General features: G+C 40.7%; 1 protein-coding gene across 3 annotated transcripts; it reads right to left on the reverse strand.

Annotated features, from left to right (window-relative positions):
- Positions 1 to 5049: 5049 nt before the first annotated feature.
- On the reverse strand, positions 5050 to 10401 carry LOC146656518 (uncharacterized). 3 transcript variants are annotated; one of them, XM_085424266.1, is made up of 5 exons: positions 10307 to 10401; positions 8044 to 8095; positions 7007 to 7162; positions 6678 to 6773; positions 5050 to 6510 (listed from the first exon to the last, which is right to left on the reverse strand). In XM_085424266.1, exons 3-5 carry the CDS (start codon positions 7118 to 7120, stop codon positions 6271 to 6273), a joined length of 450 nt encoding a protein of 149 aa, XP_085280392.1. In that variant the 5' UTR covers positions 7121 to 7162; positions 8044 to 8095; positions 10307 to 10401; the 3' UTR covers positions 5050 to 6270. The 3 variants fall into 3 exon arrangements, with proteins under 3 accessions (XP_085280392.1, XP_085280394.1, XP_085280393.1); XM_085424268.1 differs by having other exon boundaries at positions 7007 to 7168; positions 10307 to 10392; XM_085424267.1 differs by lacking the exons at positions 8044 to 8095; positions 10307 to 10401 and having other exon boundaries at positions 7007 to 8037.
- Positions 10402 to 26161: the final 15760 nt, after the last annotated feature.

Consider the following 26161-nt stretch of genomic DNA (forward strand, 5'->3'; position numbering starts at 1 on the left):
ACGAACAAAAGTGTCGAGATGAAACATGAAGACGGGCGTCATGTACAGATGCTGGTGAACCAACAGAATGTAGTGCCATTAATAACGTGCTCCAGGATTACTGTTTACACAACTATCAGCACGAGCATACATCTTCATACCATGTTGTTGTGTTTGATGAGTGAAGGACGACCCAAATGTGGACGCAGAGAGGAAGCTGGAGGTAAACAAAAGCTAATCCAACCGGAAACACATTCAACACTAACTAAACTCAACCAGCGCCAGGGAACAAAGACTAGGGAACTAAACAGCACTCTGACAAACACAACAGGGACGACTGAGACAATGCATGCAGCAGGGTGAAGGGGGAAACACAGCGGGAGCCAATCAGGAGTAACAAGGAAAGGAAATGAACACGACATGCACGAGACAGGAGAGTGAAACAGGAAGTGGATACTGAGACACAGGAAACACAGAGACCCGCACACGGGGAACAAACACAGGAAGAAGAACCAGAATATAAACAGGACCAAATAAATGCTAAAGAAAATGAACTCATGTCCATGTTACACCCAGGAAATGACAACATGCAAAAAACCCTGGGACCCTAGCACACACTGCTCTGTGTGTTTGAGCATTCTTTATATCCAATGAGCAATTTATAAATGCCAATTTTAGAAAGGAGCAAAACATTTCTAACAGTTTGGGAGGAAGCCTGAGCCCCCAGGGGAACCCCGGAGCTACGAGGAGAACACACAAACCTTGAACAGAGCCAACAGTACCACAGCTGCCCCAGTCCCACCAGTAAGTGGACTGGTTCTTTATCTAACATCACACTCTGTGAACACATGAAGAATACGTGTGGCTCTTTAAGAAACAGTGGGAGGTCTCCGCGAAGCACACTAACATAGTTATCTGTGTCTTTTCTCACAAATGGAATAAATATGAGCGTCTGTTTTCTGCGTTCCCTGTGAGCATGCTTTATGATCAAATAAGCTCGCATGCAAACGTTGGTGAAGCTACTATTTGTATGTGAACCTGTGTTATTAAAATCAACAGCTTTCCCCTAAAAGGGAGAGAAACATCATCGTCAGCACTGCTAACAGGCTAACAGGCTAACATGCTATTTATGAAATTATGATTTGAATTACCACCTCGTAACATTCTCTGTTATATAAATGAAAGTTAAAATAATTTATTAATGAAAAAGTGTGATTTGAACTCATTTGAGTTTTACTCCTCCCCACATTTCCCTTATTTGGAATGGCTGAAGAGTCTGGCACTGGCATAGAGATCACCACCAGTCTCAAAGTTTCCAACCAACACTGGCTGTAGCTCAGGAGGTGGAGCAGGTCGTCTCACGGGAAGGTCTCTCTGATGGATCTGTCGTGGTGTGAGTGTTAGAGTGAATGAGGAGAGAGCCCAGAAAAGGTTCTCTAAGAATCTGTGTGTTTACAAAACCAGCCTCCATTCACTTCAACCAGTTGGTTTTAATCCCGCCACCAACGTCCCAGTTAAAGAGACTGGAGTCATTGTTTTGGACAGAAAAATGATGTCAGATGTGTTTTTTAAGGAAATGTCACAGATCCTATTTTGTCTTTCAGTTTGGAGTGTGTGCAAGCTTTTTAATCTCTTAACACTCATCAGGCTCAACCCTGGCCCAGCACCAACCCCCAGCTCTGGATCAAACCACAGTTCCCAGGAACAAAGTTACCGACTCTTCTGGATAAGTGCATGTACATATCGAAGCAATCAGTTATAGCTGTGATAGCTGGCAGTTGGTCAAGTTACTTGAAAAAAGTAATCAGTAACTAATTACGGATTACTTCCCCCAAAAAGTAATCCTGTTACTTTACAGATGACTTATTTTCAAAAGTAATTAGTTACTTAGTAACTTTTTAAAAACACGATTTACAACCTGAGTAGGTGATAAAGCGATAGATCTTTCAGCCCAATTCTACTTTTTCTGCATAATCCATCATACAAAATGTAATCAAATGGAAAAGTCTCTTTTTAAAACTTGTTTTATTAGTTTTAATCTTTTAACTTTATGCATCAAGCAAAAATTTAATTATATGCAACATTCTCTGACTGGAAGAAATTAGTTTAACATTTAAACTTATTTTCTGCACATTCCAGCACATAAAATAATATTTTTTGTGTTTACACTCAGTCTTTCAAATAGATGCGAGTAAAACACAGCAGAAAATAAATAAAGTCAAAGACTCAGCGGTCCTGTTGCTCTATTTTCACCTGTAAAGCAGGAGTGGGGCAGGCGGAGGTTTACCCTGGTGCAGGTGAGCCGCAGCGGTCAGTGGAAGGATACGGCAGCTTCTCTGTGAATGTCACATTCCAGCGGCAGCGTATTTGGTGCTTGCTCGGAAGTTTAGGGGTTTTTTCTCTGTAAAAAGAAGTTTTCTTCCCACGCAGTGAACAGCGGACGCTAATGTTTTTGTCACTTTTTACGGAATCAAACTCAAAACGCTGCACGCTCATACTCTCTCTGCACTCGATATATGATCCATTGTTGATCTGCACACAGCTGTTGCCATGAACGTCGCACTCGCTTACGTCACTGTCATGAGACATTCTCACAAAAAAAATCACGGTTTTAGTAAGCGGCGTGCTTATGGGAATGTAACAGTAACCTTTTTTGCAATAGTAATCCCTTACTTTACTCATTACTCGAAAAAGTAATCGGATTACAGTAACGCATTACTTGTAACGCGTTACTGCCCATCTCTGGTTGGCAGCTTGCCTCTCGGTGGTCCCGTGTAGCAAACATAATTATTGTAACACACAAAAACACTCCGAATAAAACCAAATGTTAAATAAAAACCCGATCCTCTCTGAGACGGTCTGTGATGTGCTGCATGCGTCTTGTTTAATAGGATTTTAGCACAGGCTGGTGACACTGTAAACTTGGCTCCTTTTAGTTTTGACCTTAAGCAGATATGTGCCGACTTCAGCGTAAAGACAAACGATTCTTCATGAACATCCTGTGTGAGCAGACTTTGAGCTTCGCTTAAAGGTGGCAGAATGACAGTCTGACAGATGCCCTGTTTACACTAGCACCCTATATGCACTGATACACATGCATTTCCTTAACAGGCAGAAGACACAGTTGCTAATGGACCCCTGTCAGGTGACTGCTTTAGCAAAGACCAAGGAGATAGTTGCCATGGAAACAGGCATAAATTAAAGCCCTTAAACAGCAGGCGGGTGTCCATGTCCTTTATGTTCTACATGCTTCCTTCCTAAAAGGTACCAAATTTACGACGGCCTAACAGAGGAAGTAACTTTTCAAGCAACATTTGACGTTTTGGCTCAGATGGTGTATAAAGATGCCAAGTTTGACAAATGGAGAAACAGCCAGAGGAGACCTTCGCAGAGGTCTCAAACACGGCACTCAGCTCTCTGCCACTCTTCATCTTGATAAACCCAGCGAGAGCTCGAGAGCTCTTTAAAAAGACGACCGACGGAGTAGGAAGTTTAGAGCGCTGTGTAAATAGCCCTCATTATCAGTCGCTGCCGTAAAGGGGCAAATAGGATTTTTCTTTGGTGTGTTAACAACAGCTGCTGGCGTCAATGATCTGTCGTTTTGTGGCATCTGAATGTGACCGCTCGGACTTTAATCACGTTTGCTTCTTTACCTGCAAACTTTGTGTAGCTGCCAGCTGAAAACAGAGAAACTGTTGTGCACGCATGTTTGAGATTACTTTGGTTTTCTTTGGGTGTTTATTCATAAATGCATGCATATCGTGGCAAATCAAACAAACTGCAAAGTCTTTACAAAATGGCTTTTTTCCCTCGCGTATGCAGACCTGTGTCCTCTTTTTAACTGTTCATCTTTCCATCTGTCCAAAGGACAGAGGCTACCTGCTGAGGCTGCTTCGGAGGAACGGCAGGCACACGTGCAGTCTGTGCAAACCTGCTCGTCAGTTTAACATTTAAATGGTTCAGTGAAAACAAAGCTGTCCTTATTTGGTCCTCGCTGCTCTGTCTCTAGTCTCTCAGCCTCCTGCTTTATCCTGTCAATAATTAGCAGTGTTTTACCACCAAAACATCTTACAGACATTACATTTCCCGTTTTATTATCCAGCTATATATTCGGAATAATAACGGGTGACATCTTCTGCTTTTCCTGGCCACATAAAACATGATGACTTTTTCTAATAGCCGGTGCAGAATGTCTTCCGAATAGCAGCGGCCCCTCATCGGCTCCTCTGCTTTGTTCGGCAGATCTGACTTGTCCTGGCAGTGAATAAGCTTGCCCTCGGGAACAGCAGAGTGTCCTCCTGAGAAGGAGAAAACAGCCTTGGATGGCTGCCCTCAGTCTTTCACACGGGCACGTCGCAGTGATCCCGAACTGAAGGCAGCAGAACAAGACACTGCATCTATTCAGCAGGGAGCCAGGCTTTTGATTTGGTTCATGGGGATCATTTCTAACTGCAGACAAGCATTAACACTGAGTGGGTCGTCATCTTTGACTTGATCAACCAATGATAGGGGAGCAGCAGTGCTCTGGGTTTAAAATGAGCTGAAGTAAAAAGGGTCTCTGTGCCACCAGCGCCTGGCTGAATCAAAATGTTGTCTTTTATTCCAAACCCATTAGCAACCTCCCGACACACGCTATAATAAAAATACACATTTATTTTGGTCAAAATGGGATGAAAACAGCACTTCAAAGCTCTTGGAGATTGAAGTAGCAATTTGGATGTTTCATTTTTTCCCTCTCTTTCAGTGCATTGATGTGGTTTTGGTCATGAGGAGACCGATTCACAAAGCCTAGGATTGTCCATTGAGAAAGATGATTCTTTAATGAAGAGATATCATTTCTTCTATTAATGTACAGACTTGTATGACTGTGCTCGTTGTGTGCATGTGTAGGATTCAGCCAGATGCCAGTCAAAAGAGGCTGAAAGTAGGCTAATGGAAGTTGGGCTGCTAGACTCTCATTATGTGCTCATTTCAGCACAAGCTAAAAGAAAAATGTAGAACTTTCTTCTCAAAAGGGCTGCTGCACTTTCACTGGTATACACTGAAAAAAATGTTTTGTTCAATTTACTCAATTTTTTTATGACAAGTGGTTGCACGAAATAAATTTGTTTGAATCCAGAAATATTTTTTAAGTACACTGAATTTAATTTAAGCGAGTAAAACCAACATATATTTTTAAGCTACTTTAACTTAACTGTTGTGGATACGTCTTAGTCAAATATTATTAGTAAGTCCAACTAAGGTCGTGTTAAATGTACCAGAATAATTTGTTTCCTTTACACTTATGTCCCAAACTTATATTCAAATCAATCAAATTGTTAATTTCTCTCTATTTCAATTAAGTTAAGTTTACTTAAAAAATATTGCTTACCCTGATTTGTAGTTTTTAAAAACGTCAATAATGAAAACTACAACATTCTTTCACATCATTTATTAATGCAAAATTTGTTGCAAACAGAATAAGAATCCACATCTCTAAGGGAAATTGCTGCAATTTGTATAATACAAATTACAAAACTTTTGCCTATGAACTAGTAGCTTTAAAAAGCTGTATTCAAACAAAACAGAAACAACAGACAAGAGAAATGTTAACCAATGTTTCTCTTCCTCTAAAAAAGAAAAAAACAAACAAACTCCTTACATAAAAGAATAAAACACTACCAGCAGTATAATGTATCACAATTAGAAACTGATGCATCCACAAACTAACCAGTTTCAGACTTGCTGTTCTGCGATCCATATTTAGAAATTGCATTTTAATAAGGTAATTAGACTTAAAATTAAACTTGTGTTTTCCTTACTGCTTATTGACCACTGTCTTTCCATTCTAGTCCTTCCTTGAAGATTCTGAATGTTTTACATATTTTCTGACCTAACATACTCGCTTCAAAACAATTAATAGTCTTTAAAGTGTTACCAGTGTGCTGCAGTGTGGTAATCATGAATGTTTTTTTTGTTTTTTTTTTATCCGGTTGAGTTAACACTGATTATACGCAGGGCAGCAGCTATAACTGAATAATTACAAAGTTGCTCTTCAAGCTACTCAAATGTACCACACGTGAAACATTCATTATTGAAAGTTAAAATGTTCAATCGAAACATAACACAGAACAAATGATGGTTGTACAAGAGTTTCACTCCTATTCACAAGAGCACCAGTCATTGGTAATTTACATAACAGCATTCTCTTGATGTGTTATTTTAGAAATCTTCCTATCCAGTAGCAATTTTGTTCTTCAGCCCAAAGACTTTGGGGGAGAGCTTTTCACCATCCAATCCCATCAACACTTTCTAAATGAATTCATAATAGTCCTTCAATTCCTTGGGGAAGGCTAGGTTTAGTGCATAGATTACTCCAAGCATCAATGCACAAGCTTGGGCCAGAGATCCAATGTTGTCCATGACTATCTCCCCTTCAACAAATATTCCAATGTCATCATAATGTCCATTTTGTCCATCCTCCCTGTTGATGACATAAATGCCCATGGTGTGCTTCTTCAGGTCTCTCTGGATATCATCTCCTTCAATGTCCTAAACATTTAATAAAAAGGTAAAAGAAAAAACAATTAACTCTACAATTAAATTCCAATCTAGTCGTTTGTGTGTGTGTGTGTGTGTGTGTAATACACACACACACAGATATCTATCTAAAAAGTGTGTGTATAGATGACTTGCTTACAATGACTTAAATGACTTACAAAGAACTCCCGAATAAGGCTTCCGTCCTCTTCACCAAGGTAGAGGCAAAGTGCCCTGAGAACTGCTTCCCTTTTCACTTTAACATCACTTTCAGCCTGTTTAAAGAGAGTTGCTGATTAAACCAATTTGGAAAAAAGAACAATGTCTGAAATTCGCAATAAGTAAATTTTACCATATGTCAGTTCAAACATAGTAAATAAAATTTATATATGAAATTTCAAAATTTAGATTGCTTGGCTGGTCACCTAAAACGGCTTATTGGACTCACCAGTGACCTGCCACTTAAGACAAAAGAAATCCAAATAGAATTTGCAATATTCAGATTTACCTCTTGCATGATCTGCAAGTGGTGGGCAAGTTTCTGCCCAGAAACACCGCCCTTCTTCTGGAAAACTGTCATCAACTGAGGTGTAATTCTGTCTAACTGTGCCGCGAAGGTCATCTCCAGTTGAAGTGTTGTAATACACTGGAATTCAGCATTTACCTGTATCTCTCACACACACACACACACACACACACACACACACACACACACACACACACACACACACACACACACACACACACACACACACACAGAAAAAAAGAAGACTGGTGCTTAATCATTGGTATGATTATTTTGTTATTTCTTCATTAAATGCTACAATGCAATTGCCATCACTTCATAAAGCATGATTATCATATGGGTTAGTATACAGTGCATGAAGGATGTTACTACTGTTAATCAAAGAAGAAATGAATGGCATCAGTCCATTTAACGGGTTTAAAGGGTTTTAAAAAGCAGATATTTGTCTGTTTCAGGTGGTTGGCAACACATTTTCCTGTGCTCTTTGTCCAATGGTGGGAGTGTCTCACCTGTGAGGTCAGCGGGGCAGAACTCTGCCATCAGCAACAGAGAGCAGAGAAAATTTAGATGTGCAACTAAAAACATGCTTGCCATGTAAGCCCCAAACATCTCTGAAATTGCTCTGCAAACTTCAGAGTACTTATACTTCAGGAGTCCTGTGGGTACCGTAAAGACTCATGTATGCAAACAAACCACATTTTTTTTTGCAATCTGATCCTTTTTCTCTTGGCTGTTTCCTTCAGGGATCACCACAGTGAATGATCCACCTCCATCTAACCCTATGCTCTGCATCCTCTTAACTCACAAGAACTAAATTCCTGTTTTTCATTTCACTTTCGCAAGTTTTTTTTTTCTTTTGTGCTGGATAAAAGAAATTTAATCATATATATTAATTGATATTAATTAATATCAATATTAATAATCACAAGAACCCTTAAGATGAGATAGATAAACTTGTCCCTGCAATACTGTGACAAATACTGTTGTGATAAATATGTAAGGAATTTGCATGTACTTACCAAAATAACACCATCTTCTTGAATAAACAGTAACACATAAGGGGAAGAAAATCTGCCAGAAAAGGAAGACAAATAAAAAAAAATAAACTTTAGAAAGACAAACAATTACCGTTTCCAAGCCATTAGTGCATTACTTCATGATACTCCCTTGTAACAAAACAAATCTTACTTGTGCCTCTGTGCAAACTACAGATGGCACGATACCACTTTTTTATGTCCGATACCGATATCATAAATTTGATTATCTGCCGATGCCGATATGAATCCGATATAGTGTATTTTATAATAAATAAAACTGTTTTTATAAATATCTTGCTGCATTTTGTATAAGTTCATACTCAGTTTTAAAAACAAAACATTAAAGCTATTCTGTTATACCTGTATGCAAAAAATACACTGCACCCAAAATATTTTATACTTCAGCAATACTGATCAACCTAAAAAACTTACACCATCCTCCTTATTCAGGTATTCTAAACAGTACATAGAAATATTAAACTAACTAATAGGACTGCCAACTCCCAGCAAAAATATTAGGAAACCACCCCGCACCCTTCGCCTGATAATGCTTAATTGACGTAATCTACTTTAATGCACAGAAATCAATTATTTTTCTATAATAATTTGATTCAACATTTTTCTTCAATACAGTTGCAGACAGCGCAGATGGTACCTTCCCAAAGGAAAAAGTGCTATATGTACTACTATTACTAGGGCATATATTAGACTTAATATTTACTACATACAATAATGGATCTCTATACATTTAACCAGATCACCACTTTGGTAGTAAGATTTAGAATAATTATTTATTAAAAGCTAGACATTTTAAATGAGAATAAGAAAGAAAATTATGTCTTTGTGTCTCCCTTTCCCTGTTAATGCCCTACCTGGCCCCCTGGCAAAACTTTGCTAGACCCGCCCCTGCACAGTTACCAGCTGTCAGCTACTTAGAAAAGGATCCTGGTGTTATTTGTCTCTCAGAAACAGTTCATAACTTCAACTCATTCATGTGACCTAAAATGTAAACCTGTTTCTTCATTACCTGTTCAGCTCTAATGATTCAGTAAAAACTTCTCCTGGTTTCACCTTCATGTTTCCTTCTCACCACATATCCAAACTATCATGACCAGCAGCTATTACGGCTGTGGCTCCAGAAAACATAAGCGGATACTAGAAGTAATATTAAAAAAATTCTAGCAACAGCTTATCAAGCTTAAACGTGCTGCTGTTGTTTATCTGCCGTTTTCCTCTTTCTAGCGCAAACTGGGTGATTAACAAATGAGAGAGACTAGCGACAGAAAAGCCGATCAGCTGATAATCGATCAGTTTCATGATTGAAGTAGCAACAGGAGAGGGAGGGGGGAGAATGAGGGAAGAAGTTTTAGCTGTTCAGCATGAAGACACCGAATAACTCCAGCTTTGTGTCTTTTTTCATTCTAGCTGAAGTATAAAACAAATCGCTTCCTTTCCCCCTCAATACAAAACTCCGACAGCCAGTCCAGCTGTGGCTCCATACATCGGTTGTTAAGCTCAACATGGAAATACTATGCAAACATAAAGAGATGAACTTACACACTTGCTTTACTTCTGTGTTAGTTTTCTCTGAGATTAAATGCAGCGAGGCTTTAAATGCTAAACCAGACCGCTGACAGGTCTTGCACTCAACAGCTCTATCAAGTGAAGCAACTTCTTTTCTGAGTTAATTTCAGTCCTGACAAACATCACTCTCAGTGCCTTTTGATCTCACATTTTTGGCAACCACTGAGTTATTCTCCTCCACAGTTTACAACCATTATTTTTTTCTGCACAAAAGACGTTGTGCAACGCCAATCCTACTTATTTCCTACTGCACCCCTGACTGTGCAGGTGCGCTCAGAAGCCCCCTCCCCCGCCCGACTATTCCTTAATGCCAATGTTGTGGCGGGAGGGACGATTTCTCAACTTAAAACTGCAGGCGACTGTACAGTGAACTTTACAGCTAACTACAGAGAAATTGCCTCGTTCCATAATTTGTTAGTACAAAGTGTGCCACAAGAACTAAGCTAAAAACATATGACATTTTAACGCATCAATACAATTACTCTTTTAATAGAGCAGTAGCTAATAGAGCACATAGCTAGCTTAAGTCAAATTCATGACAAAGTTCAGAGGTGTACAACTACTTAGACTTCTTTCTCCATGTGCACACGTCTTAAAGAGTCAACATGCTTTGACTGAGGTAAAAAAATAAAACAAAAACGACCGTAAAAGGTTTACTTACCGAAGCTAGACCACCTTTATATGAAGTTGTGCGATTAACTTGAGCCCGCTTGCAGCACACAAAGAGTCCGCTTCTTCAGTCCGCGCGCAAAATGGTGGCCTGTCCTAACGCATGCGCAAAATGGCCCAGCAGGAGGCTATGAAAAACATACTTAAGCATTTTGAGCTACATTTAATTAACTAAAATTAATTGGATTAAAACGCAGGGAATGTATTCTGGAGTTACTCAAATTATATATGTAGACAGGAATTACTCATTTGAATTGAAAAGATATACCAAAATATAATATGCTATATTTAAAAGGAGACAATATCACTTTTTTCAGTGTAGACTCTGAAATAATCACATCAAACGAAGGATACAGGAGCCGGGCATGGACGGTCGGCGTTACTGCGCACATATCACACAGAGTTATTACATGAGTGTGTAGTGCACACATGGACGAGCGTTTCAACATTAAAAGCATGGTTGCAGTAGGTTACACGTTCCATTATAATGCAGCCGTACCTGACGGACAGCATCAGCCTTTGCAGCCTTTGACGGTGTGTCAGCGCTGCCTGGGGCGGGGCCTCATTGCACCGGCCAAGAAACTGCATGCAGCGCTTCTCACACATGGGAAAGGTCTCTGTTATTTCAGTGGTTTTCTTCTTAAAGTAAAATCATAGAAACGAGAAACAAACCCACCCTTTCATGTTGGATGTCTTGTGTTGGCATCCACAATACCTGCTCACAGAGGCCAGTCTGAACACATTCCAAACACTGCTCACTTTGCTGGGAATCATTCATCTACTGAAATCAATCTTCAATGATAAGACTGATCGATAACGTCAAGTGGTTAGCACTGTTGCCTCATGACAAGACAGTTCCTGCTTTCACCTCATTGGCTGACACTTTCTGTGCATGTTGTCACGCTACCTGCACGGGTTTCCTTCCACAGCACAAAGACACCTGAGGCTAATGGACACAAGTGTATAACAAGTAAGCCTAAATGTGCAGTCAAAAGCTCTTTGAGTAGTTAGTAAAGTCCTGAATGCCAGTCAGTTTATTTGGATCATCTGTCCAGGTAGGTCAGCACAGACAAACACGAGCTGGTCAACGAACGTAACAAATCTGCTGTAGTGTTATTTGAATAATGTCTGTAAAAGTTGAACAAACTGAATATTCTCCTCTAAGATTTAAAAATGTTTCCACTTTCAGAGAATCGTTGCAGGTGGAACCTTTGCCGAGTTCGTTTTTTTGTTTAAATAAATGATGCGAGCACAAAAAAGCTTCGCTCTGTAGAAAAATCTGAAAACAACTAGCCTGCAGCCTAGTGTCAGCCTGCTGTCAGTCTGTACTGACAGAGGGTTTGTGAATGATGGAAACTCTGGACTCTGCACTGGTGTTTTCACTGGTTACAGTTTAGCAGCCCTCCTCAGCTCTATGCTATGCTACTTTTTTCAATGCTTCCTTTAGATATACCTAAAGTATGACTTTGCATTTTACATGTGTGGTTTAAGCATGAGAAATGTCCAAACCGTGAGTGCATGGTGCATGGTGCTGCACACTGATAGTGCGTACCTTTGAGTCCTGGTGTACAGCAGTCATCTTAACAGCAACAGGGCGATGTTAGCGTATGTAGCTTCAGGTCCCAGTGGGTCTCATTCAACACTTGTTTGTGGCACCGTAGCACCTGGAGACCAGCGCTCTGGTGTCTGACATGCTGTTGCCCATGGCTGCTTTCCAGTTCAGCGTCAGTCAGGGATCAGCAGCTGTGTAAAACAGGCCCACGCGACCTTAAACTTTAATGCCGACACAAAGACTACTGAGATCTGGTTCACCCCCCATCCTGATGTGCTGTGGGACCACCTCATCAGTGGCAGCAATCAGAATCGCAGACACGCTTGCTGATGATGTGTCGGTAGATCCCGTCTTTATCAAAGAGACACGGCAGTGAGCACAGGAGACTCACTGTCCAATGTTGCAACAAGCAGGTTACAGAACAAGAGAGCTGCAGTCTGAAAACACACAGCGACGGCGCCCTGCTTCTAGCTTCTGCCTGACTTCCTCCGCCACACCGCAGGCACTCTGCGAGCAGCACGCAGTTAATTATTGAGCACCTGAAGAGCTGCGCAGCTCTCAGCCTGCTGCTTGTTTAAAATTGTGTGTAGCATACTGTTTACACCAAATTACATACGATGGTCCCTTTATGTCACTCTGGAGAGCAGGAGCAGCAGCTTCTATTAGACTTGAGTCATCTTAATAACAGCATTTATCAGCATCGTCATTTCTAAACCTTGATTGAGATTCAGATTAAATATCTCAAATCTCTTTTCTCAGATTTTCCTCTGTGTGCCAGATATGGAGGACGTGGCTTCAGCACAGAGTGACAGAGTTTGGGTCGACTGTTAAGTGCGAGTTCAGTCATGCAGAGAACATCACCTGTCACATGCTTGCATATCCTGAATATGACACATTATGTCCTTTAGTCTTTAGGATGAAGAAAGAGCTCAAACTTTCATCTGATTTGGGGTCATTTAGAAAATATAGATTTACTATGATGCCAGTGTTTGAGCTAAGAAACATTTTTTTCTATAATAAGGAACTTTTTTTTTTTTTTTAGTAGATCTCAGCCAAGCTTTGCATTTTGTGAATGAACGACACAAAATACGTGTTTGACTTTTCCAGAAGTGCAGATTAAAACAGAAACACGCCACAGTTTCTCTCTTTTTCTAAGTTAGAATATTTCTTTGGCTGGCTGGTTGTCATGGTTATGGAATAAAATAACAAAAAACTAAAGATAAAAAAGCACATTTTAGTATTTCTACATCATCGAGGCTTCACTCACATTCTAGTGAACTGTATTCCATGTACGCTTTAATATGATAAATTATCCTGGGTTACAGAAATGCACTCAAACTGTCAAATTAATTAAATGAGAATGAACAAAGTTGGGAACTTTACTACTAGAAATACAACTCCTACTATTACTAGTGATAATAATGAATATGCAGACATGTTAATTTAAGCTACAGTTACTGGTTCGTTTGCTGTAATGTGTTGATCTTATTTGATCAACACAGGACACACACCTGCCCCTGAATGCAACCCGGAGTGCTGCAGAGTGTCTGCAGAGCCAAAATGAAGTCTTCTGATGAACGATCGTTTCCATCGCTGTACTTTGTGCCTGCTGTTGCTGCTGATGCGCTCAGTGTTGCATTCCAGTTAGCAGGCTAAGCTCGTCACAACAAAAGGAACTTTTGTGAATGTTGTGGTAATATTGTAGTATTTCCTGCCTTTGTGACCTTTTGTGTAGTGTTTCTGTTTAATTAATGCACTTCAGTGTTTTTGTTTTCAGGCTCATCTGTGTACAAACATGTGTGTGTGTGTGTGTGTCTCAGAGGGTGGTGTTGTCTGACTGGTGCTTTAACTGGATATGACACCCAGTCTGTTCCAATCAGTGTTGTGTGGAGCAGCTCTTCTGAGAAATGAGTGGATGGCTTTAAAAACACGGTGATTCTGTCCTGTTATTGGACTTTATTTCATATACATACATGTTTGTGCATCTGTGTGCGTTCTCTCTCTGTAGCGTCTCTGTGTGAACATTAGGAACGATCACATGGAGCATGCAGAAGCCAAAAGGAAAGAGGATCTTTAATGTTGCATTTAGAGTAAATCAGGCAGGCAGAGAAACAGGCAGATGCTCCCCTGTGACCTGAATGGGGAGTCACAGGAGAATACCCACATGAGCTGCTCTCCGCTAAATGCACTCTCACATTAATATTTTAAAACCACCCATAATGCTGCTGGAGGGAAAAAAAGAGGATAAATCCAGGAGGAGGAGGAGGAGGAGGAGGAGGAGGAGGAGACATACATCAATTTGCCCAAGGTTCTCACTGCAGGAACTTGAAACAGAGGGATATTTAGCCATTAGATGAAATACTCCATTGTGCCGACTTCTCAGGCACATATAAACCATCGCTGCACCGCCACAGCTCATCGAACAATAGAACTCAGCATAAAAGCTCCAATCCAAACATCCTGCCTCGTCTTCGTATGATAGCACTAATTCATTCTGACAACATAGCTATATAATTTAAATAATGTTTTCTTGGGATCACTCTGTAAGCAGTGGCAGCCAGTCCAGGCACAGCACTGCTGGATGATCATGTCAGCTGCAGCGGCACAAAATCCCCCTAACATTTGGTTTATGCAAGAAACTGGACATGAGTCTGTCTGCTTAGAGGGAACGTCCCTGCCAATCAGAGCAAAGCTGTCCTGAAAAATGACCTTTAACATACAAACAAACACTTCTGATGGGAGTGGCCTCTGCTGCAGTGATGACGCCTCAGAGGCAAACAAAGTGAATCAGACGTGATGAAGAACGCTCTTTATGTCCAAACGAAGGAGTATATCCAGTCAGCAGTGGAAACATGAAAACTCAGTGGGTCACATTTAATGATCCCAGTTTGACATGATGATGTAAATACTGTAGATAAACAAATGTATCTAATAATGAAACAATATTTCTCCTGTAGCAGGAAAATGTTCATTTTGACTGTTTGTCTTTTGACTGAATGCATTTCGATGTTATTTTAGCAATGAGAGCTGAAAAGCTGCGTGTGCTGACGTTACCGGGAGCAGACAATAAACCAACTCAGCTCTTTGTGTTAAAGAGGTTTTACGTAATGGCGTGCATATTCCTGCAAATACCCAATGATTATTATTATTTTCCATTCTGAGTAAAAATACACACCGATGTTTTTCCCATATACCTGCGTCTGAATGCATGTAAGGTGATATATTAATCCTAGCAATAACTGCCAAAGCTCAGCAGAACATGTGCTGGGCTGATCACGCAGAGAGCACGCAGGAGTGCTGGCCCTCCATCCATCACCTTCCTGCACAGTTACTTTTACACATGTTTCATGTGAAATTCATTAGCATATCATTGACGGTGACCGTAATTGTTTAATGAGTCGTTAATAACTCACACAGTAATTAGCATCAGTGGCATAATTATGTGTAGTGGGGGCAGCATTTTGTTTGGAATAATTATCGCTATTGACAGCCTTTTCCACAAACAAGCAGGGCCCTGAGAGGCTGTGTACACAAACAGCACACTGCATGCAAACAGCAACACGACTAAACACAAAGAGCATTTTTAAAAACACAGCCAACCCCGGCCATAGTCAGTTCAGAACAAATACTGAGACGATCAGGCCACACCCACTGGCTGGGTTCGGGTCAACGTGAGCACATTTTTGCTGAAAGTGCAGATTTGCAGCGTCAGATAAGAGACCAACTCTGGTTGAGTCAATCAAACGTGGCGTCTGTCACTGTGGGCTGAAAATGCCTGCACACAAATATCCACCGAGCAGGTGGGATATGAATCGACGCATTTCATTTTAAACTTTAATACCTGTCCGTACATTTGAAGCTAACAGCAGTTTGTGGGCCTGGGAAGCTTCGTGGATACACCGAAGGTAGCGGCGAATAAATCCAACGGAAGCTTGGTGCAGCTTTATCCAGAGCTCTGAAAGCTCTGTGTCCCCCGTGAATGTGAAATTTATTGACCGCCTACAAAAACTTTTCTTTGGGAAATAAAAAGGACATTTAGGCCCTACTGTAAACAGATGAATACAAACACCAGGATGTTGGCTGAGCAGACAAAGACATTGGAAACATTCTATAAAACCCACAGCACTTCAGCTTTTCTGTCTGCTATCTGCCTCCTCTCCTCTGAAACACAATTATGTGACCATTGGCAAACACTAGTGCCAAACACAGCCATTTTTCCTCCTTGCCACCAGATGGTTCCATTGAGAATAGATGCATGGCCACTGTTTGTCTTCTACTTAGAGCCGGGGTCGTAATGGAGTCGCTAATGATTGTAAAACACCTGCTCTGAACATAAAACAAACAAAACGCCAGCCCGGGCCAAGAGCTAAATACCTATGTGATCAGGTTGAAAAGGTGCTGGGCTCGCACTCGGCTCGTACTTATCCAGGGACACAAACCCTCAGCAGATGTCCCACCTATAGAGGTAAGAGGCAGTAACCTCATCCACAAAAAGCAGTCGCACACACATCCTCACAGTCAGTCTCCATAATAGCTAATTGGCTGTTTGCTCAATGGAGAGAAAGGCTTGTTTCCACAAAGGGGAGCCGTCTGTGATAGTCTGCGGGCTCTTCACATGTCAGGCTCTGGTTTCATGTGGTTTCAAGGTTATCAGTGCCCCAAAGTTGCTGCACAATGGAAATGTTTGTACAGTGGCACGACAAGCTCGACACACGTGGCGTGAGCGAGCACAACATTCAACAACAAGCGAAACACTGATGTTTATTCATGTTCTTTGCAATAATAATAGGTTAATGTGTTCTGATGTACATATCAGTTTGCTCAGAAAGACTTGCAGTTTGATTTGTTACATACGTGTTTGCTCGAGTCAGCTGCAGATTGGAAACTCTGCAAAAATAAGATTATATTTCGATAACAATATGTGTGTCATTTCCATATTTAATTAAAGCGCAGAAGAACAAATCTGCTTGCTGAGGCAGCCAGGACACCAGTGCTCAGTTTTGCCTGAAGGCCAGCGGCCTGGCTGCTGCCCAGGGTGCAGGGATGAGGCTAGGCAGGTACTGAAGAATAGCAACAGCCTGCTGCTTGGCTCTGAAAACCCTGCAACATCACGGTATGGTTAGAAAAAAAGATGGCCCGCCAGGTTCACTGGAAAATCGTTAGTTTTAAAGATTAAGTCCGCCGGGCCTCCGAGCTGCTGAAACACACAGAAAAAACATCAGCAACATGCGCAGTATGAGAACAGGCCAACCATATATGTTATACCAGCGCATTTATAATCAGAGCTGCAACGTATTGCATATGTTGGAACTTGTATGTATTTTATTATTTCATGTAGTTTAGTCCCTGTTCTTACTGCCCATCATTTCCTCTGGATTAAGGATTCAGATTCAAATATTCACATCTCATATTTCAGGGTGTGTTAACTCTGAAGACTGGATGAAATCGAACAGCCCAGAGAGATCGGAAGCAGAAGCAAACAAAATGCACTGTGAAGACACAAAAACCCAAATACATACTGTTACAGTAACCATCAATATCTCAGTTTTAATAAAAGCTACTGAGGGAAATCACACATCACTGCTACTGTTCATCTTTATGGACCTAAGTTTTGTCTTATGGTTAAAAGAAATCCACAATTTTTCATTATTGAAGTGTAGCTCAGCACACACAAGGATGAAAAAAATAAACGATGTTCTCTTTTTGTTTTTTAATAGCTTGAACCACAACTTTTGTATTAATTTACAATATTTTTGGTCTGAAGGAGGAGAATAGATACATATATATTACAGAGCTTCAGGATGTTGAATAAAAAAAGAAAACTGATTGGTTCTCAAACATCACCTTTTTCTAACCTTTTGCTGTAATGGAGATTATTGCAGCGAGGTGAAAAACGTATTTGCCCCTTGTTTGATTTCTTCGTTTTTTAAATAATATTTGTCAAACTGACATGAAACATATTTGCATGTAAATGTGACAAATTTTAATGTTAGATTAATATTAATTACAACACAATTCAGGTTTTAAATGGGGATTTCTAAAATAAACAGCTATGCAGCGTGGTAAATGAAACCCTCTCTTGAAGCTAATAACTGGTTGTGTCAGCCTCGGCAGCTTGAACAGATTTTAGAAAACTGACAGGAAGAATTTTGGCCCACTCTGTTCTGCAGAAGACTTTCAAGCATGAACGACCTGTTTAAGGTCAAAAAGCATCTCAGTAGGATTCAGTCCTGACTTCAACAGATCATTGTCCTGCTACGTAACCCAAGTACACTTGAGTCAGTACAGTGTCAGGGCGTGAACTGCTCAACCCACAGCGAAACATGAAGTAGACTCATAAGCACAGTCCAGGGTCATTAATCGTCAGATTTGAGCTAGGTGGCTAATATGCATGAGAGCGGGCTAATGATGTCTTTCCTGTGATTATTTTCATGTTGGTTTGAAATAAAATCTCTTCCTCTGCTGTTACTGCAGCTTCTGCATGCATGTCCTCTTCACACTTTGGAGAGGCAAAGCATGAAATGGACACAGTGGACTGGCATGTCTGTTACATGCATGGCTGTGCTATCCGGGTGGATGGCCTTCAGTTCTCTGGTGGAGAGCAGCTTCACAGTGCCATCAATTACAGCAAGTCATCCAGGTCTTCAAGTAGCAAAGCAGCGCTGGACCGTCACCCTGGACCATCACTACCACTGGCATCAAGTCTACGGGATATTTTTAGGTTTTGGGGATTATTTCGATGTTTTTGGCAAATGTGAGACGAGCCTTTGTGTTGTTTAACTGAGGCGAGTGAGGCCTGCAGTTCTTTAGATATTCTTTAACAAACTGGGTCAATTACTTTTCACATAGAGCCAGATTGGATAGATTTCCTTTAATAAATAATATCGTTAGTTGAAACCTAGCATCTTTGTCTAATATTGAAATAATTTGATGATCAGGAAGAGGTCACTATACGTTTTGGGAAAAATTTTCATTGTCACTACTCGATCACCAAAACTATGAAGTAGATGGAGACGATGAAGAGAAACAACCAGTATATGAAACACATTTATTTCCAGTTCACAAAGCCTGCCGTTTAGTGTTAATCAGGCTTACGTATACAGCACCGGCACAACAACAGGCAGCTCCACCTGCTTTCTCTTGTACAGCCTGCATGAATAAAAATAACCATGCAGGCTAACAGGCTGCAGATCTGAATGTGGTGTGCACGAGCTCGCCTTTCCTTCTGGGCTTCAACATCTTAATCACGTCTGCCGGGCCCCGCCTCTTTGTATTACCCGCTGAAAGTGATGGACATCTTTTCTCTAGATGCCTGACCTCTAGTAATCCTGTTTCACACACCAGCTCCCTGCTGAAGCAAACACAATGGCACGAGCTCAGCCTCCTCCCAGTCGATACTCCGACAGACTTGATCGAGCAAATTAGTATCCTTTGGTAAGGGCATGACCAAAGACCTTTTCAACAGCCAACCAAAATCAATAAAAACCAGCGAACAACATGTTTCTTTCTTTGTGTCCTTTTACTTCCCTTCTAAGCCACTGAGTGTGACTTCTGTCCAGGGTTCAAGACCCTGTGAAAGTGCCTTTATTACTGGTTGGGGATCAAAGGTTAAAACGGTTGCTGGTCAGTGTGTAATCAAGATTTCACCCTTTTTGTTACAAAACACATAACTGTAAAAATCAGGGTTTCTATTCTCTTTTGTGCAGCGAACGTGTAAGAACTTGTAATCGTTTTCTAAGAAATGTTCTTTTCTGATCAGAATAAATTTGTTTGACATTTCTATTTTTAAGAAATGTAACGTTCACTTTCATTTTAGCGCCCGCAGATCACACAGTGAGTGGTTGTGTATTTATGGATTTCATTCACGTAAGTGTGTATTTTATGTAGATTATGCTTTTATATCTTTAAAAATATTTTTGCTTTTATTAAGGTTAATATGGTGTGTGTTTTTTTAAACTATGGAGATTACTATTAAAATAAATATTCTTTTATTCTGTAATAAATTAGTTTAGAAGTGGTGTATTTTTTATATTTCATTATTTCTTTAAAACACACACACACACACACACACACAGAATTGTAATAAATTGTAATAATCTCCTCCCTAAATAATCTTTCCCACATGAATTATCATTGTTATTATTGGAAATTATTTAAATAATTATTTCACAGTTTACTTGGATCATGTCATGTCACACCTGTGCTGCTACATAACAGAATTTTATTTCAAAATACAAATTTAACTGAAATAACAAGAGAAAAGAAAAAACGTAAAAACATCGAGTGTTCATGAATATCTCTGTTTATGCTGGAAAAGAACAAAAATATCATGATAACAGTTCAGTCAGCATACAGTTAGTATAATTTTAACAGATTTGTGTCGATCTTTAGACATTTTTCTGAAACTGTAAGCTAAGGATAAAACCTGACATCACACTCTAAGCATTTCCCAAAGCTCTCATACGATGGATCGTTATTTAAAATGAAACAGGTTGAACTCGTTATCTAGTGGACAACATTTCCAAACAGCAACACTGGTTGGTTGATACTGTATAATGATTATAACACACAATAAAACAGGTGTACAGCTGAAAGGATTTCTGTGATGAACTATATTATATTTCACGACTGACCATCATTATCTGTGCAGCAAGTCCATCTGAAGACAACATTGTTGTGCACGTTGGAGTGGCCTGAATCAGAACCACTTTTAGTGAATGAAACAGGATTTTAGATACAGGAAATAAATATGAAAATAAATGAGTTCAGATGAAATGCCCGTGGCTCGTTTAAAGACCACGGCATGAAAACACAGCAAGCCGTTCGTCTGGTTTAGTCAAAGCAGACAAATGTAGAGACGAACAGGTTAAACAGGTCACAGCTCCTCAGAAACAAAGACAGTGCGGTGATGTGACTTTAGTCCACGGCAGCACAGATATCTGATGTAGCGTCACACTGCTGCCTGCACATTAATCCCCGGCTGCCTTCCTCTGCTCTGTGTGGGCCAATCCATTTTCACCCAACTTTTAATGGACAAATGTAACCCAGCATAAATTAGCCGTGCCTCATGCGATTTTTTTAAATAATAAATTCTGCTTATTATCACCATTTTCCTTGGCATTGATGTATCCCTCTGTTATTGTAAGTAACATTAATTACATCGAGCCTATGTGGCAAACACAACCTTTTCCACATTACCATCCAGCTATAATTGGTACATTTTTTAAGTGTAGTGCATGCATAATTTCACTGACTGTGGTAAACAGCACTCAGCTAGAGGAGCCACAGCTGTTAGCGCAGACATGCTTCAGTCTTAATACTCTGAGCCAGCGCGTCTTTTTATGTTTAGGACGACAGAATGAGACAGCTAAGAAAAAAGGACGGCGGGACGGTTCAGCCCAAATATTTTTATTGTTGTGGCACAAAGAGTTGCCATAATATCATCAAACGTATTGATGTAACCTGAAATACAGTAATTTTGTTTCCACGGCGTAATCATCACGAACACTAGAGACCAAAGAACCAGCACTGTGAATGCTAACAGAGCTGATTTACTGTGATATGTAGATTACTTCATGCCTGTTTACAGCGAGGCTGCTGTACAGTCGCACTCAGTTAAATACAAAGACTAAAACACAAATAAAAACATTGTGTGTTTGGACACACAGGTAAATGGTTTGATAGACACGGACGGTGAGAAGAAGTTTTGGTTGGGGATAAAACAACCTGTGCAAACTGAAACAAGTTTACAGAACTAATGATGGTTTCAGGGGGACCATTTACACGCACTTTGGGACCCCTGACATATTTATGACACCCAGACCCTCCCCTCCTGCTGTGCACCAGGGGAACGGCAGGAGTCCTTCGGGACTCCCAGTTGTCAATATTCAATAATCCCCAGCAGGAGTCCACAGAGGGCTGTGAGGCAGATGTTAGGATACTAACATTAGGTCACTAAGTCTGTCCGCTGCTGAGCATCAGCCCTTTAAATAGGCAACGAGTGCTAAGAGGACGTCGGTGTCCCGTCCACTGAGGGTGTCCACGAGTGTGTGTTCACTCTGCCTTCATCTTATTAGACTGACTGTTCTGGGTCTACATGCAGCTACAAATACAGAGAAGCTGCTGTGGTCACTCATATTGAGTTAATTTTGGGTCAACTTCATCTATTACTGCCCTCTTAGATCAATAAGCTAATAATGAGCAACTGTGACTGATGACTTTTTGCCATCTTTGTCTGAGGTGCTGGGAGTGAATATTGACTCGAGCACTCGAGCCTAAAGTATAGAACAGTGTGAGGTTCAGGTGGTCACTGAGAGGATGCATCATCGGGTCATTCTTTATTACGCAGATCTTTACCTCCATATTTAAATTCACATTGTAGAGCATCACTGAAAGCACAACAACCTGAGCCAGAAACATGAGGCCCACAGCAGCAGGACACTGGGCCTGAATCCTGTCAACCGAAGTCAGGAAACTGAAGTTACAATCCACAGAAAAGCAGATAAATGTGGGCTGGTAGGAAAAATGGGATTTGTCCTGAGAGGCAACACTGCGCATGAGAGCATGGAGCCATCCTGCTTTTAATCATGTGGTGCTTTCTTTCTTCATAAGTTACTGAACCTCTTGAATGTCTCACGTGTCACGTAGATTTACCTGATGAACACAGTTCGATTCCTGATCACTGCTCTGGGCTCTGCTGCATCATTGGCAAAGCTCCTTGGTTGGAAGAATAACACTTTCTTTAAAGTGGGAGGCTGCAGAATAAAACCATCCATCTGTTGTCTGAACCATTTCTAATCTCCAAATGTCATTTAGAAATGTAAGAATACAGAATCATTACGTTCACACAGTGTAATCCTGTTTTCACCTTCATATGTTTCACAGAAAACCAGGAGAAAAACTGCTTGTTTTTCTTATATTATGTTACATAAACATGACTTTTATATGTTGGCTTAAATAAATATTTGTTCTTCATTATAGCATAACATGTTCAGATGGAAACTATTATTATTAATATTATTATTATTATTATTATTATTATTATTGTTGTTGTTGTTGTTGTTGTTTTTGTTGTTGTTGATGATGATGATGTCGTCATTGTCATAACTAATTTTTTTATGGATCAGGATTCAGTCATTACTCTGTTAATGGAAAAGGTAAGGAAAAAGGAAAAGGATTCCTGGAAAGTGTGAATTTGAATGCCTATAAATTACTGTCAATAACTCCTAAAAAAATACAAAAATAAAAATAAGGAAGCACTTCCATCACACATTGGACCTGGAAGCACAGATTTATTCATTGACATATTGTCTGAGAGCCAAACGATACAGGGAAATATAAAATTGCTCAGGTGTTCCCGTCATTTGTTGAACAGTGTAAATTTCACCTGTGCACAGCGTGATCTTAAACCAATCAGATGTAACCTGTTACCAGTTCTATTCCAGCACTGTACAGACGCAGCGTTGCACTCGGCCGATTCCTCGATGTATAGATTTGCATCTGGGTGAGAATTTGTGAAGACAAACAGCGGCGTTGAGTGCTCAGCTGTTGTCTTGTCACAAATATAAACGACACCTTTACTTCTGTGGAGCCAGCCTCTGTGAAGCTGTCTGTGCTGATAAATAATCAATACTGTTGATGCTTCTCACAGGAGGTTGCCTATAGAGCAACCACTATCTGTTTGTAGACAGCTGTGCTGGTAGTGTTCATGCAAGTATTGGCCTGAAGTAAACAGACTTTCAAAGCTACCTCTGTAAAACTGCATGATAATGACCTTCATGCAAACCTCTGTCTCATAATGATCCGGGTTGTGTTTACAGCAAGTTTGTCCTCTGCAGCCCCGACAGCTTCACCCACCACACACACATAATCTCCTTATCGGCTTCTTGTGTGCCACAGCTTCTTCACCAACCTGGATGTGCAAGGTGGAACCACTCAGGAAGCTGCAAGGTTAGAATAGAATAGAATAGAATAGAATAGAACTTTTTAAGGTCCCCTCAAAGAAATGATGGCTCCTGCAGCACACCACCAGTTCACCTTAAATACAAATAAGAAAAAATACCAAGCAGGTACAAATATTAAGAATAAAATATCAGCAGCAATAGAATTTAACAGATAATAATTAAAGTGTGCGTTTACATAAAGTTTGCCCGCCTTTGGTGTTTCTGTCCAATCAGGGATGGAATAAATATCTGAGCCGTTTCAGCACAAATTGAACTCTAAAAAAACAACGATTAATTATTCAATATGAACAGTCAAATCTCCTTTAAAAAGGCCGTTGTATAAGACCAGCAGAATTACCTTTGCCTCACACGTCACACAGTTAAGGCTGTCAGCTACTGTATTTGGCAAATGTCAAACTCCTATTGTTTGTTAGCACCACGGTTAATCATGAGCCGGGTGAACAGCATTGTCCTGCCATTGGAGGCTGTAGAATAAGACCAGCATTATCTCTGATTAAGCTACTGAGTTCATGATAAATTATAGAAGACTGTCCCCGGTCAGATCATGAGCTAAAATCAATTCCCTGTCGTGTCCACAAGCAGAAGCTGAGAGCAGAAAATAAAAAGAGACAGAACCAGAAGAACGCCCCTCTGGAGGCTTCTCAAACCCATTCTCTGAACTGGTCTTGTCCTTTAAGAGGGTCAAGAGTGGTGAAGAGACACTTTCCTTACTGAATGAAGGCAGTCAGACTAACACAGAGCAGCTCTCCAGGGAGCTTGGGGGGAGAATCAAAGAGATCCTGGATTTATGAGCAGTCTCAAAAATCCCTTCTGCAACAGGTCTGCAGCGGGAGACGTGTTCGTTTCACAGAGCTTGTTATGTTTTTTCTTCCTGAGAAATTTGAAAATATGCGTTGATAGAAAAAGATTTGGATGTCAAAGTCTTTGCTCAGTAATGCTAACAGTGATGCCAGGACGGGGCTCCAGCCTGCAGTGGGTCTATAATTAAAACTCTTGAGTGGGAATGTACAAAATCAGGTGGTGACCTTGGGTCCATTTTCTGCACGGCAGTGTGCAGTGCCAGTGAATGGCTGGACACAGCAGGGCTTGCAGGCACCTGGCTGGACGGCCCGGGCGCTCCACAATGCTGTCTGGGGCGGGGGGTGGGGGGTAATTATCACAAGGTATTCTCTAAAAAGACAGATGGGGATGAGGTCCCACCCCACCCCATCATTTACAACGGAACCCCATTCAGTGACATACTTAATCCACCCACTGGTTAGCTCTTTCAGAGACTGCTGTTGTTGTGCTTGTTCCTTTATGCTAATTCAGGTTCACCCCACACCTCCCTTACAAGTAGGGAGAGGCAAAGAGAGAGGGAAAGTGAGAAACACATCAGTGCCTCAAGGGACTCAAAGAGCATTATTCATTTTCAAATTGTTTCCACCACAGCAAGTACAGTAACATTTGTGCCTCCCCTCCTCTTGTTTCTGTCTTTCTGCCGCCCAGATTGCCGCTCGGCACTTTGAGGGAGACTTGTGGAGAAAAGGCTTAGCAACAGTGAGAGGAAAATGGAGGGGGAAGGGCAAGAGATCTACACGGAGACAAGGAGGGAGGCCTTTATAGACAAGGTCAAGTCAGGGTTCAGAGTTCGTGGTGGCACCAGCTGAGGTTTTTTCTTTTTCCTTTTTTCGATGGTTGGTGGGGGGTGAGGGGTTGGGTTTAAGGGGGAACCTGTTATTTTGTCAGCGTATATCTGTTTCTTTTCCAGCTGGACTTCCCCGCCGACCCACCCTGCCACTCACCCACGCTACACCAGTCTAGTTAACCAGTAGCCCCCCCAGTTTAGAGTCCCCAGAGAATACATAATCAGATCCGCCCTCTTTTCATAGTCACAGGCTCTGCTCATGGCAGACTATCTTCTCTCCACATTCAGAGTTTCAATATGTTAAATATAAGTCAAAACCCTGGATCAAAGCCTGGTTGTAATGATTCATTCTATACAAACCTATAAAAATCTGTCAGTTTTGATCAGTAAATCTATTATGTCTAAACATCTATACATATTTAACATTTGAACAAAGGGGTCCTCTTTTATTTTGTCTTATTTTCATCACATTTCTACAAAACTGGATGTACAGCATGGAGGTACAGATCGTACATGCCTGGTTATCGATACTGAATCAACCTTTTTTAAAGTATGAGCATAATGTTTGCTTTCTGCAGGTCACCTACTAATGAAAAGGTTGGTGGTTCGACTCCCGTCTCATCCAGGCTACATGCCACATATCCTTGGCATAGATGCTCTCTGATGCATCCATCGTGTGTGAATGTTAGATAGAAAGAACATGGG

The sequence above is a fragment of the Rhamphochromis longiceps genome, linkage group LG12 (genome assembly GCF_057381845.1).
Source record: "Rhamphochromis longiceps isolate RC_006_pf linkage group LG12, R_longiceps_female_GT1.1, whole genome shotgun sequence".
NCBI lineage: Eukaryota > Metazoa > Chordata > Actinopteri > Cichliformes > Cichlidae > Rhamphochromis > Rhamphochromis longiceps.